This window comes from Sorex araneus, chromosome X (assembly GCF_027595985.1).
Source record: "Sorex araneus isolate mSorAra2 chromosome X, mSorAra2.pri, whole genome shotgun sequence".
In the NCBI taxonomy this organism is placed as follows: Eukaryota; Metazoa; Chordata; class Mammalia; order Eulipotyphla; family Soricidae; genus Sorex; species Sorex araneus.
In genome coordinates this window covers 211,286,159-211,301,048 of record NC_073313.1, presented here as the reverse complement: position 1 = coordinate 211,301,048, position 14,890 = coordinate 211,286,159, and the positions used below count along the sequence as shown (strand labels likewise).

The 14,890-nt window shown below is 42.8% G+C and overlaps 1 protein-coding gene and 1 long non-coding RNA gene across 2 annotated transcripts in view; one reads left to right on the top strand and one right to left on the bottom strand.

The window, feature by feature from the left end:
• The window catches only part of AGPS (alkylglycerone phosphate synthase), a 120,464-nt gene extending 106,676 nt beyond the window's left edge, over nucleotides 1-13,788 (bottom strand). Inside the window, exon 1 of the mRNA XM_055120663.1 lies at nucleotides 13,416-13,788. Within this exon, the coding sequence (XP_054976638.1) occupies nucleotides 13,416-13,750 (335 nt within the window). The 5' untranslated portion in view covers nucleotides 13,751-13,788. The remainder of the gene's footprint in view (nucleotides 1-13,415) is intronic.
• The window catches only part of LOC129399685 (uncharacterized), a 63,619-nt gene continuing 62,501 nt past the window's right edge, over nucleotides 13,773-14,890 (top strand). Inside the window, exon 1 of the long non-coding RNA XR_008627259.1 lies at nucleotides 13,773-13,904. This is a non-coding gene — a long non-coding RNA (uncharacterized LOC129399685). The remainder of the gene's footprint in view (nucleotides 13,905-14,890) is intronic.

The window sequence follows — 14,890 nt, the reverse complement described above, 5'->3', positions numbered from 1 at the left end:
GTGATCTTGAACGCAGAGTCAGGAGTAAGCCCTGAGCACTGCTGGGTGTGGCCCCCAAACAAACAAACTTACCAAAAAATGTTCAAATACTCTTGAATAACAACAACCAAATTTAGAAATGTGCTCATCCAGGAATCAGGGTAATGGGTGGAAGGTTACCAGGGGACTCTAATGGAAGAAAACTGAGAACGGTGATGGGATTGGTGCTAGACCACTGATGCAAGAAATTCAACCATGATGCAAGAAATTCAACCATGAATATGTACATCATGGTGTCCTAATAAAAAAAATTTTTTTAAAGAATATTCTTTTGGGGCTGGAGAGATAGTACAGCAGGTAGAGCTCTTGCCTTGCATGTGGCCAACTGGATTTGAACCCCAGCATCCCAAATGGTACCCTGAGTACCACCAGGAGTAATACCCAAGTGAATAGTCAGGAGTAATCCCTGAGCATCACAGGCAATGCACCCACCAAAAAAAACAAAAACAAAACAAAGTAAAACTGTTGAATTTTTTTTAAAAATAAAACCATTCTTCCATTACTGAACCTGTCACCATTCCCTTCCCCTACCTGTAAAGAATACTTGCACCTTGCACTAAGGGAAGACCCATCAGTTTTCTTCAGCAGATCTGCATGTCCCAGAAAGCAAAACTTGTGCTTATCTTCCAGTGCTTAGCACATAGAATATACTGAATAAACTGGCAGGGAACTTTACAGATGAAGTTTCAAACAGGTGAGGAGATGGCAAGAGTACCTAGCTGACTTAAACGATTTCAAGGCTCCAAGCCTAGATATTATATGACATGATACCTAGCAATATGATTTTAGACCTTCCATTCATGCCAAATCATGGTGGAAAGGAGAGTGGCAACAAACCCAACTCTCAAAAGAAAAAGAAATGATCCTGAGTCTGTAGAGCAAAACACCTTTGCTTCCTTGAGGCTAGCATTAAGCAAGCAAAGGTATTCCCAAAAAATACAGACTGAATAAGAGACCTTGCTTAAAATACTAGAACAAATAAATTAGAAGCTGGGGTTTTAAAATGTATATAGTTTACACCAGAATTTGAATTGACTCTAGCTACACAAGTTTCCATTTGACTTTTCTAATATACTCCATGTGTTTCCAGCCTTAGAATATTTGCATACACTATTGCTCTGCTTGAAACACTAATTCAACTAGATACTCATAGAACAGACACACTTTTTGCTCAAATGTCATACTCTAGGGACATCTATAAAATCTAAAATATGCTGCTATATTCTGTTGCATTATTCCTTTCTATAGTTTATCACCTTCTGACACACTTTTAACATCATCTACTAAACATCTACTTAACTAGCTGTTTCACACATTAGAATGTACACTCCACAATGGCAGAGATCGCTATCTAGTTTATTCATTGTTGAAGCCCAAACACATGAAACACAAATAACCAAGTAATAAATACTGTTAGGGGCACAAATTGAATGTGACAGAGAGACTGTGAAGGAAAGATGAATATAATCCAGTGGGTAACAGTATAATGCTTAGGAGAAAAATAAAAGACATGTTGATGTTTTTGTTCTTGGGAAGTAAGCAAAAATTTCTTATACTTACAAAATTTAAGAGAATCTGGCCAGTGAAAATAAATTTAACAAATTTAAATACACAACTAAGAACAGAAGACTTATACTTGGAATTTTAAACTGCAATTTTAGAACTTTACAAATAACATTTAAGCAGCACCAAAAAAATGAAAATTGTATCTTTATAAATTTAATTTAATACACCTACTTATGGTCCAAGAATGTCATTCAGCACTTAGCAGTTATTTCATTGACCCAAAGAGACAGAGCGCTTGTCTTACACTTAAATTTAAATATGAGGCCCTGGATGTGATCCTTGGTACCAGAAAAAAATTAAGTATATAAAAGAATGATCTGGGACCAGAGAGATAGCACAGCAAATAAAGCACTTGCTTTGCACACACCTGACCCAGGCTTAGTTCCCAGCACCACATGTGGTTCCCCAGCTCTGCCAGGAGGGAGCCCTGAGTGCAGAGCCATCTCAGCATGTGCCATCTCTGAACATCTGTGTGTGTGGCACAAAAGGAAAAAGAAGAATTACTTAGTACAAAAGATACTGTTACTTACCTCAAATAACTAATAAATATAAGAAAATAATAAGAAAACTGGCAACCTAAATAAAATAGTACTTTAATTATTTTAGACTAATCCTATGCCGTAACATCTGCAAAAGATACTGGTTTTATATATACTTTATATTAAATATTCAATCCTAAAACTGGCAATCACCTAAATGCCCATAAATAATAAAATGCTTATCCGCCACTGAAATACAGCAGGTCCTTAAATAACAGCTTTTCATTCAATGCCATTTTGTTATAACATTGATAAGCAGGGAAAAAAAAGGTCAATTCCTGGCCAGCGTCATTCACCTATTCTCCTCAAATCTGTGTGGATTTCAGCTGGGTAGTCCAATTTCTTCCCATCTCCTATGCACATGCATATTAGATTCACTGGTGTGTCCAACTGTACTGTAGGGAGCCATCTTACAGAGCTTGGCTCTTATCATCTAGTCAAGCGGAGGCTGCTTGGGATTCCTGTGATCTTATCATTTCACCACTTGTCTCACTAGCCAACGGCCATACCTGATCAACATTTTACTATTGTTCCTGTGGGGGTCCAAGCATGCATACCACCCCCTCCCACCTAGAGGTATAAGTATTGTAACTGCAGTAGAATAAACTCTCTCTCCTCCTCCTCCTTCTGGCTCTGTGTCTCTTCGTTCCGTTGCGTCCCCTCCTTAGCCCCACAAAAGGTCCTCCCTTCGGGACAGGATGATGCCCGAAGGGGGGACCCCACACTGTACTGGTCCAAGTGTGGGTGTTTATGAGTGAGCCCTGCTATGGAAGAGGTCCTACCCAGGGCTGGCTCCTGCCATGCGCCGACACCACCACAATAAACTCTAGCCGTCTGCAGATCTAGACTGGAATATGATGGGAAAATGAATGTATAGAGATGACTGCTTGGGGCTGGAGTAATAGCACAGCCAGTAGGGCATTTGCCTTGCACACAGCCAACCCGGGTTTGATTCCCAGCATCCCATATGGTCCCCTGAGCACCGCCAAGAGTAATTCCTGAGTGCAGAGCCAGGAGTAAGCCCTGTGCATTGCTGGGTGTGACCCAAAAAGCCAAAAAAATAAATAAAAAGATTTGATTGCTTATACCAGAAATGGCTTGGGTCTTCAGAAGTTTAGGGATGTTTTTGTCTCAAAGTATGCTACAAGAACTTGACCCTTGTTTATAAAAATTTGTCTGCAGTAAAACTTTTTTTTATGTATCACTCCACTTAAGACTGCTGTTTCTAAAAACCAATGAATAACATTAAGTGGGGAATTACTGCAATAGTAATGAGGATTACCGAAATATAACTAGATACAACAATATGGATGAAAAATAATCAAAAACATAATACTGAAAAAAAGTCAGAAAAAGAAGTATATGCTATATGATTCCATGAGGTGATCACAGGTCTACCAAATTATAAAGTAAAAATAGTTATCGTGGTGTGGAAAGGCACTGGAGAGGAGGAACAGGAAAAGAATTTCTGAGGTACAAGCAATGCAGTTCCTTAATCTAAATGCTGATAAAACTGATGTCCCCTTTGTAAAAACACAAACTGCAAACAGGATTTGTGTGTTTACTTTTGTAATATGTAGGTGTTCAGAAAAGTTTAACAAAAATCATACAAACATTTCTAAACTGTTCAACTAAGTTCATAATTTATGTGCCAATCCACTGCACTTTGGCAATCAGTATCAAAGAAAGAAGGGAGTGAAGTACATATACTGAAAATAGCAATAATATAGTGGGGAGATAAAGTATATAAAAAGTATAAAGGAAATGAGACATAGGCCTACAAAGCCAGAGTAGAAAAGATTCTCTTGGAAGACCTTAAGTGTGCTACAAAGGAATCAGTGTATTCAGTAAACAATGGGGATAATACATGCTAACGATACAGGAAGAATACTGTTGACCCACAGACCCCATCAAGTTTTCAGTCTTATCCCTTAAACTTCTAAAAACATTCTCCCAACACCTTCATTCTCTGGCCATAAACTCTAATGCGGAGTGTCTTCAGCAGGGCAAGAGTCTCAATTCTCACACACATTTTCTTTCTCATGGAAAGAGTGACTTAAACGGCCAGTGAATTCTGAAAGAAGGCACCAAACATGCAGGTAGCTATTTCTCCCTCTCAAGTCAATCTGCTACAGAAACATTACACAGTGGCCTCTTATCACTTTGTATGACACTTGCAGAAACAGACTGCACTTGGAGAGGAGGCATTTTGTGGGTCAGATTCACTACCTAGGGATCTGAGTCTAATTCAGAGTACATAAGAATCCAAATCTAAGCCATAGTCTTCAAATAGCATGATCAGTAACCAAGCTAATATATAGAAATATTATAGAAATATTAACCTCCTAAAGTTAAACAGACTGGAGCGATAGCACAGTGGGTAAGGTGTTTGCCTTGCACACGGCCGACCCGGGTTGATTCCTCCTCGGAGAGCCCTCTCGGAGAGCCCGGCAAGCTACCGAGAGTATCCCATCTGCACGGCAGAGCCTGGCGGCAAGCTACCCATGGCATATTCGATATGGCAAAAACTATAACAAGTCTCACAACAGAGATGTTACTGGTGCCACCTCGAGCAAATCGATGAACAATGGGATGACAGTGTTACAGTGCTAAAGTTAAACAGTGAGAGTGCAAATGGGAAAAAGGCAATTGCCTCTTTATGACAAAAGAGCAAACTCTACTCAGGATGATTTGATTTGGTTTGGGTTTAAAATTAACCCATTAGCCTACTGAATAACAGAAGTTATCTCTATTAACAAGAAAATAAAACTGAAAGGAGTATACTTAGTACTCCTTTGTTTTGTGCTGAGGGGGTGGGGAAGGGACAAAACCTGGTAGTGCTTGGGGGTTACTCCATGTTCTGTGATACAAGACCATTCCTGGCAATGTTTAGGGGATCATACAGTGTCATGCATCAAACCTGGGCCTCCTACAAACATGCTTTCAGCCTACTGAGCTCTCACTCCAATGCCAGCACACATTCTTAGTGTTCTGTAATATATCTCATCTGACTACAATAGCACTCCATTTTTCTGCAGCCAAAAAACAGATCACTCACTTGATTCCCAGATATTTATATTAAGTGACCAGAGTAGATGGCTCCAAAGTAAATAACTATCCAGTATAAAAAACTCTATTTGCAGAAGAGTGTGCTCTATCTCAAGATCATTCTTGGAATCTAAGAAAAGCATGAGATCAAATACATTAGTCTACATGGTTTCCTGCTCAATCACAGTAGGAAATTCTCAATGACTCTTCTTGGTCACTCCTTTCTCCTCTGATCTTGGATCTTCCACAGTCCTCATTCTCTTTTCCCTCTTATTTTCAGTATGTTCCTCCCCCACAAGTCAAATGGCAAAATTCACATACACACACACATTAAATAAGGTGGACTATGTTTTAAAGTGATTATTTCTTCAAATTATGAGTTATCTAGACAAATCATATACTTTATAATTCACTCAATAAGTACAATACAAACTAAAGACTTTTTAATTATATGGCATTGTATTTGATATGATCCACTTAATCACAAAGGGCTTGAAACTTGACGTGGCAAAAATAAAACTTGCTGAATACTAAGAAGACAATCCACTACACTCTCCCTCCACTTTACCCACACACACATACACACACCTCAGAACATAAATATTGCATAGGAAAAGACCATGGGTTCTAAAATAAGACCAAAAAAATGGGGAAATGCAATTCTTCTTATTCTGAAGTTGCATAAAATTTAAAAAATTAATTTCTCTGAACCTCAGTTCCCTGACACATAAGATATCATCTTATTTTCAAAACTACTGTGAGAATTAAACTGCACAGTGTTGGTATATTTATACTTTTAACAAATATAAATTTCTATTTATATTATTACCAAAATTCATAGTAGCAACTCAAAGTAGCACTTCATTTAGCATAAATACAAAAATAAGCTCTAATTTTACCAAAAGATCTGCAAGTCATAAGTTAGATCACAAGTAACTTGTGCAAACAACCTTGCTGCATAAATGCATGAGTGTTTCCGGGTACCCTCCTACGAAATATTTATAAAAAATTAATTCAGGGATTGGAGAGACAGCTCAGGGAATAAGGGGTTTGCTTTCCATGTCAGCTGACTCTGCTTTGATCTCAACACCACATATGGTCCTTGAGCCCCACCAGGAATATCCTGAGCACAAAGCCAGAAGTAAGCCCTGATCACCCGTGGGTGCAGCACACACACACACACAAAGTAAAACAAAGAAAGAAAAAGAAAGTTAATTCTGTTTTTTTTCTCCATTCTGGAAAAACTTTCCAAATTTCTGGTAGCTGTTGTTTTTATTGTATAAGTGACAGTATAGTCAAGTTATTTAAACAATTATTATACATAAATCCTTTGTTCTGAACCAGAAAAAAATTTATAACCCTATAAAAGCTGCCAAAGAATAGTTCTAACTAATGCAAATCACCATGAGGTTATTGTCAAAAACAATTACAACTGGAAAACTTTTCATCAGTGTGGAGAGATGGATGTCAGCAAAGGATTTTTTTCCCTTCTCTTTTCCTAATAGTCTTTTTAGAAATTCAAATGTAAAATATAAAATAACACATTCGATGGAATTCGGTTTTTAAGAATCTAGAACTGCATTCAGATGCAAGCAAGGTCCAGAAGGAATTGCTCATGTCAAATCATGCATTTAAAGAAAAAGAAGAGTTCAAAAGCAAGCTGTCACCCTTAAAACTTTGTTCAGTAACTTCAAATAATCAGAATATATGTTCCAGAATAGAAGCAATTCAAACTAACTCATAAGTCACATGCAACACGCTTAGGTCTGTTAGCACCTTAAATGTCCATATTCTTCAGAGTTCTGTGACCCTGTTTCGATTTATCTGTTTCTGTTGAGGGTTTGTGGGAGAGGCGGCACAACTGGAGATGCTCCAGGACCATTACAGTATCTTTTGTCAGGAAAAGAACTAACCCCTGACAGTGGCTGGGAGATCATATGCAGTTGTCAAGGAAGAAACCAGGCTGAAGCGGCCACATGCAAGGCAAGTACTCCTGTACTATCTCTCTGGCCCCATTTCTATCTTATTTCCTTCAAATTCTAGTGGTATTTAGTTACATTATTTTAAGTAACAGAAACACATTAACTTCCAAAACTCAAATGGACCCTTTCCTGTCCATTTTCACTGCCATCATCTTTTTTCTCACCTGTTCAACAGAAGCAAGCTATTTCAGTGGTTAGCAGCCTTTTTACACCTATGAACTGGTACCAGGTCAGTATCACTATCCTAACTGACCTCCCTATGTTCATCTTCACCCTTTGCCAATCTATTCTAAACACATCTACTGGAGTGATTTCTTTCACACCTAAGTCATCAATCCAATCACATCTTCCAACTTAATTCCTTCAAGGCCTCTCCATCACCTAGCACCCTCAGTAGCTTCATTTTTCCTCAATGTATGTATCATCATTTGACATACTGAAGATTTGTCTGTTCATGATCTCCACCTGAAGGGGAATATAAGATCCAATGTGGCAGGGTTGTTCCTTACTAGTACAAGTCACACAGTAAGCACTTAAGCATGCACATTTGAAGCAAGCTTAAGTGTATGAAAGTGAATGAATGTATGAACTAATAACCTATACACCAAAGGTCTCCATGAACAGCCAAGCCCTCCTCTTCACTTTTTTCCATCTCCACCAATAACAAATTGTTTAGCTATATTAACAAGTACTTTCATGCCCAATGCTTTGCTATATGTCATTCCCACTGATCTGAATACAAATACTCAACCAAACAAGCTGACATGGAAAACAGACAGCTATTTTAAAGCCATCTCCAGAAAGCTTCCTTTGATCCCCTAGAGTCTGTCACTCTCTTTCTGTACTACCTGTACTACAGTGGTGCCATTCCAATTGTATTAGTATGAATATCTCTTAAACTAGAGTCTCAATTTTTCAAGGCCAAGTGCTCTTTACATCTTCTCCTCTAGTGCCTAGGACTCTACCTGCCATAAAACAATTATTTTGTGAATGTTTAATAAATTAATACATGTATGGGTCTTGTAAGAGGAATAGAAACATGGAGTTTCAATTAATTACCCCTCCAGTTCCCTGATGATAAATTAGCAGCCATGAGATAAAAGAACTACATCTAAAAATATCATCCTGGCACCTGAGCAAGACAACAGTGGGTAGGGCACTTGCCTTGCACACAGCCAACCTGGTTCAATCCCTTGGACCCCAGATGGTTTACCAGCCTGCCAAGAGTGATCCTTGAGTGCAAAATCAGAAGTAAGCCCTGATCACCACAAGTGTGGCCCAAAAAAAGGACTTCATCCAAAATAATGAAAGAACTATATGAACACCCGACACACCTAATAATTCTAATATAAGTGACAGACACACTCACAACAGAAAATCAGTACACTTGTTCCTCTTCATTTCATCATTGTCCTCCTCTTGAGGCTCAGCTCTGCTAATGTTTTGCGCCCAACTAAACAGCAACATGTATGGGGGGAGAAGGGGAGGATCTCTGCTTCCTATCAACATCAGCAGCACATTAAATACATCATTCTCTAAGGAAGCTTCTAATGTTCCTCTGATTCAAGTTTTTTATTTCCTCAGGCTTTGAATTAAACTTCAATTAGGTACATAGGAATAGATTTTATCACTAAGTGTACCTAATCCTGAACCAGTTTTCTGCCATCAACAAGTCATGGTTGTTTCTTCAGTTTTTGAAGATGCCATAAAGGTATTCTCACTCACAGATCATTTACCTTCAGCCATTACCCCCACATGCCTTACACACATTACTGTTGTTGGGTAACACAGGATTGTCCTTGCTGCTCCCACAGGGAGCTTAGGTTTATTGAGTTACTCCCACAATTGTGCCCCTGAGGCACACCAAATTCCATCAGGCACTAATAATCCTATATTGCTTTTCTCTTTCCTTTATGTCATTTGCATGGTTTATTTAGCAATGTCCTTTTTGTATAGACACAGGAAGACAGTCCATGCTATGCTTTGTAACATGGGAGTTAATTGACTCCAAAATAATATTTACTCCTGGGCATCCATTATATTTACTTAACTTAAGCCTCAACTAACCTTAGTTCCTAGCACTCCAAGAGCAGGGTCCCAACAAAAGGGCTGGATGGACCCAGGGCAAGCTATGAGCTACCCTGGCATCAAAAGGAGACAAGCTAAGTGTCATAAAATGTTAAGAGCATGGTTATGGAACAAACTGTCATGACCCAAAAAGAAGTAATTGAATAAGGACCCTGCTGGGGTTAGGCCTGAGGACTATGGTCTGGAATATATAGCAAGATGTCCCCAGGAAGAGCCAACCTTTAAGCTTAATATATCTTAATATATCACTTACTGGGCTGCAGTGATAGCACAGTGGGTAGGATGTTTGCCAGGTTCGATTCCCAGCATCCCATGTGGTCCCCTGAGCACCGCCAGGGATAATTCCTGAGTGCAGAGCCAGGAGTGACCCCTGTGCATCACCCGGTGTGACCCAAAAAAGAATATATATACATATTCTTATATATATTCTTATATATATTCTTATATATGTGTATATATATGATATATATGTATTTTACTGTGTTCCTACAAAATGACTAGAAATATTATAAGAAGTAAATTTACTATGATTGTTTAAATGGATTATTAGCTGAGGAAAGGAGAGAGCAATACACCCTGGATAGAATCCTGCCCTTGAGCAGATCTTCTAGTAATCTGGAGTGCTGAACCCTCAGATGAGATTTTGTTCTTGAGTTAATCTCCTGAAGGAGTGACTTTGCATCTGCTTGTTGTTATGATAATGCTCAACTCCACCTTTGTGTATCCCCCACCCTTCATGATGCTATAAGGATAAGAGGGAACTAGAAAGTGGATGACTAGATGTTGAAGACTAGAGGCTGAGAACTGAGAGTTTGGAGACTTTGGGACTTTGAGGAATAGAGGGTCTATGAGACTAGAAGAAGGACTAGATAACAATGATGACTGGAAGTAGAGGACTATGAGACCACAAGACAAGGAAGAAAATGTAATGAAGTAGAGGACTTTGAGGTCTACGAGACTAGGATGATGGAACTATGATGATTGGGACTATAACCAAAACGACTACAATTGTGCCGTAAGGGGAGAGATAGGACTAGGTTGGGGAAGAGAGAGAAAAAAAACTGACTACCAACCAGCCTGGGGCCAAATCCCAGTTTTTCTATTCCCCTGGTCCTTCGTCCGTCCATCGCCATGGGCTGGCCAGGGGAATAGGTCGTGGCCACCAGATGCTCGAGTCCCCTGCATCCCCACGCTTTTTCTTTGAAAACTCACAACTGTTTTTCTCTGGATGCTATAGTCCAATGATTTTTAAGCAGTGTGAGGCGCATAGACTCACACCAATCTCCATTAATTTCCTGCAAGCCCCACAGAAAAAAGTTATTGCTACTTATCTATTGTGTGCCTAGACAAAGTTTTTATTTTATAATGCTAGAATTTAAAACAAATATGCAAAAACAACCCTATTTTAATGTGTGATCTCTACCTTTGTGGTCCACGAAATATTTACATTTTCACTTGTCTGCTTAAGTAAATGTTTGAAAACCATTACAACACACCAAGGTCCTTAAATTCAGCCATAAGGAGCACCTGCTCTCCCTACTTAGTTCTAGGAAGTGACAACCACACACAAATGCACACAAAGACATAAAGCAGTTTAAAAGTTAAATGACAAACTCAAGGATAGTTTCTACAACATGAAATGAAGCTAGAAACCAAGATCTGACTCTTCAGGGCCCCATCAAGAACTCAGTGATGGAATGATTAAAAATTCACCTCAAACATTATTTATTATTCATTTATTTTTGCTTTTTGGGTCTCACCCAGCGATGCTCAGGGGTTACTCCTGACTGCACTCAGGAATTACTCCTGGCGGTACTCAGGGGACCTTATGGGATGCTGGGAATCGAACCCGGGTAGAACATATGCAAGGCAAACACCCTACCCAACTGTGCTATCACTCCAACCCCTCTAACATTTTTTAAATCATTTGCATACTCCCAATATTATGTCTCAGTTCAGACTCACAGCATTTCTCAATGAGAGAAAAGTCTCCTGGTTGGTGTCCACTTGTGAACACAATGGAAAATCATTTACAATTTGTTGGTGAGGGGTGGGGTATATAACGGGCACAGGGCTAAGCAACTGGTCTGTTTTTCGATTTAAATTTAAATGTAACTCTATTCTTTGATTCTCACAATAACAGTGCAAAGCAGGAATTATTGTCCTCATATTCACAGATGGGGAAACTGAGGTACTAATGTTCAAGGTCATGCAACTGGAATAGTATAGTAGAAACTCAACTCAATTCTATATTCCTTGTCTTTATAAGCTAAACTTCTTAAGCTTCTTCAACTCAGTCCTTAACACATACTTTGCAAAAGGTAAATAAATTCAGATTTTGCCCTACAAAAAATTTTACTAACAAAAATGCTATCTCTCACTGTCTATCAATTCTCACCCCTTCTTGCACATACAGCTCCTGGCCAGTCTCTCACTGCTTTACCTATGACCGAACTATTTCCTGCCAAGAATACTGTTCTCCTTTGGCCAGCTACTTCCAACACAAGGATCAAGATTTACTCAATCTTTATTCTGGAAAGCCTTACCACTAAGTAATTCAAAACTGCTTTTAAGTGACCATTTGCTGGGCTCACCCCCAGCCAGGTTTCTTGTCATACAACTTTTCCTTAAGAGGAAATCAGTTTTGAAAGAGGAAACCATGCTTCTTTAAAATCTCCCTACTTTTGGGCTGGAGCGATAGCACAGCGGGTAGGGCGTTTGCCTTGCATGCAGCTGACCCGGGTTCAAATCCCAGCATCCCATATGGTCCCCTGAGCACCGCCAGGAGTAATTCCTGAGTGTAGAACCAGGAGTAACCCCTGTGCATCGCCGGGTGTGACCCAAAAAGCAAAAAAAAATAAAATAAAATAAAATCTCCCTACTTCTGAGAGAGGGGAGGGGGTGGGGACACAGAATTAGGAATGCTCCCGCTAGGCAGAGCGATAATACAGCAGGTAGGCATCTTGCCTTGCGCACAGCTGACTGACCCAGGTTCGATCCAACCCGAATGGATCTCCCAGCACATCCAAGCGTGATCCTGATCCCCGAGTACAGGCTCTGGACACAGAAAAGTGAGTGTAATGAACCGATCTGTCCTAAGTAGGCCAACTTCAGCCCTTGGTCCTGGTGTCACCCCGATGTACCTGTCAATTCTAACCTGCCAAGTGTGCCTAGCAGTCATGCATCAATGCCTGGCTTCCAAGTCTTTTGCGATTAGTCCTATCTGTCATACAAGCGATTACCTCAGCTCAGGGCAGAGCGAAAGGCCAGATTTAGTAACGTCTCTGACACACTCAATGTATACAATGAACACCAACATTTCTTTCTCGAAGTTCCTGCACGACTCAGAAGACAATTTCTCCGAGTTGCTTCTTTCAGTTTTAAAACGTCCCCCCAAGAGTCTGAAATCAAAATCCCTTTTACAAACACCCTAGCCCAAAGAGAAGGGTATTTCTCCCCACACACACACCCCCCACCCTACACCCCGCCTTCTGTTTCCATCCGAGCTTGGCAGCGACCACCCACACCCCAAATCACAAACCAGTGTCCGCTGTAGAAAGCTGCTCGCCTAGCCCCTCGCTTTCCTCCCTCTGGGTCCAACACCGCGCCCCGCAAATCAGGGCCCAGAGTCTTTTTTCCAGGAATCCAACCCCACCCCACCCCACCCCACCCCACCCCACCCCACCCCACCGGCCACGGCCACGCCAGCGCGCCTCAAGAAACATCTGTACGTGCTACCAGCTGGTACCAACTTCCATCTCCCCCGGGGGCCACATCAGAACCCTTCCTGGCCAGTTCCAAGAATCTGAGTCCTCAAACTAGACACTCGCGGGTGGGGAGGCGGAGAGAAACGGTCCCCTAGCCCCGGCGTTAAGGCTCCAGGCACCAGGCGTCCAGGAGAAGCGGTGCCCAGGCACGAGCTCGCGGAGGACTCATCCCGGGGGCCAGCCCTCCCACGCCGCCCCCTCCCCGGCCGTGCGCGGGCGCCTCCGCTCTCCCCACCCCACCCCGCCCCGCCCCGGCCCCGGGGATGGGTCCGCGCCCCCAGGCACCGGGATGCCGTCCGCCCACCCCGCGCGGCTCCCGCCGGGACCCGGCTGGCCCGCCCGCGCCCGCCCGCTGCACAGGCCCGCCCGGCGCGGCCGCTACTCACCGCTTCTTGGGGATGGTGCCCGACTCGTGCGCCGCCGCGGCGGGGGCCGTGGGTTCCGAGGCGGCCGCCGAGGCGGCTCTGCGCGCTTTGCACTCGGGGGCACTCAGAGCCTCCTGGGGCCGGCCCAGCAGATGGCCCGCGAGCACCCGCAGCCTCCGCCCCGCGCGGTCGCGCTCCGGCTCCGGGTCGTGGGCCGCCGCACAGCCGCAGCCCGCGCCCGTCCCGCCCGCTGCAGCCGCCGCCGCCGCCTCCGCCATGGCTTCCGCCTTGTGCCGCCGCCCGGGACCGCTGGGCGCGGGTGAAAGGTCACTCAGAGCGGCGCCCGGCGCGACCATTCGCTGCGGCGCATCCCGGCAGCCACCGCGGCGGCTGGGCGGCGGGTGCCATGCGCCTGGAGCTTTACTTTCTCTCTGCGCCCGCCCCCCGCGCCCGCCCCCGCCCGCTCTCGGCGGGCCACGCCTCGCGCGCGGCCGCGCACCTGCTTAGCAGGTGAGTTGGAGCGGCCCGGGGATGGCCCCAGCCCCCCGGGCACTTGGACTGGATCTGGAGGGCCGAACCGCAGCTGCCTGCAGAGGCGTCCAAGTGGCCTGGGTCTCGGAGTAGCTTTAGGGGAGCAGATGCCTACAGGGAAAGGGCATGTGTACCCCCAGTTTGCTTGTCCATTCATCTGATCCAGCACACCTGGGATGTGCTCAGATTTGGGGCTGTTGTGAATTGAATAGTGCTGCAAGGAACATAGGAATGCAGATGCCATTTCCCACAATTGAGTTTTGGGGGGGCCCTTGGAGGTAGATTTCCAGATGTGAAATTGCTGGACGCTCAATTCCTAAGTTTTTGAAACACGTTCATGTTATTTCCCCCAAAGGGTTGGATAAAAAAACTGAGGTATGTAATTCACAATGGAATACTACTCGGCTGTAAGGAAAGATGAAATCGTGCAACTTGCTATTAGATATGGAGACTATCATGCTGCGTGATTAGTCGTAGGGAGAGGAACAGATTTAGAATGATCTCTCAGAGGGAGAGAGAAAGAAAGTGCCTAGAACTATAGAGGTAGTCTGGGGGTGGGAGGGAAACTGGGGTCATTGGTAGTGGGAGATAGACACTGGTGGAGGGATGGGTTTTGGATCATTGTATGATTGAAACCTGATCTTGAACAGCTTTGTAACTATGTATCTCACGGTAACTCAATTGAAAAAAATTTTAAAAATTTTAAAAAATAGAATGATCTCTCCCTTCTGTGGGATATGAAGAAACAGAATAGAAGGATAACAAATGCCCAGAAACAACAAAAACTGAGAAGTAGAATTCCTAGGAAACTTGGGAGGGGGCTAGAGTGGGGGTGTCAAAGACCCCTGGGACAAATAATGTTGGTGGGGAAGCAGACACTTGGGTGGAGGGTGTGGTGCTGGAAAGGTTCTGTATGAAATCCAACCAATAACAGTTTGTAACCCGCGGTGCCCAACATAAAATTA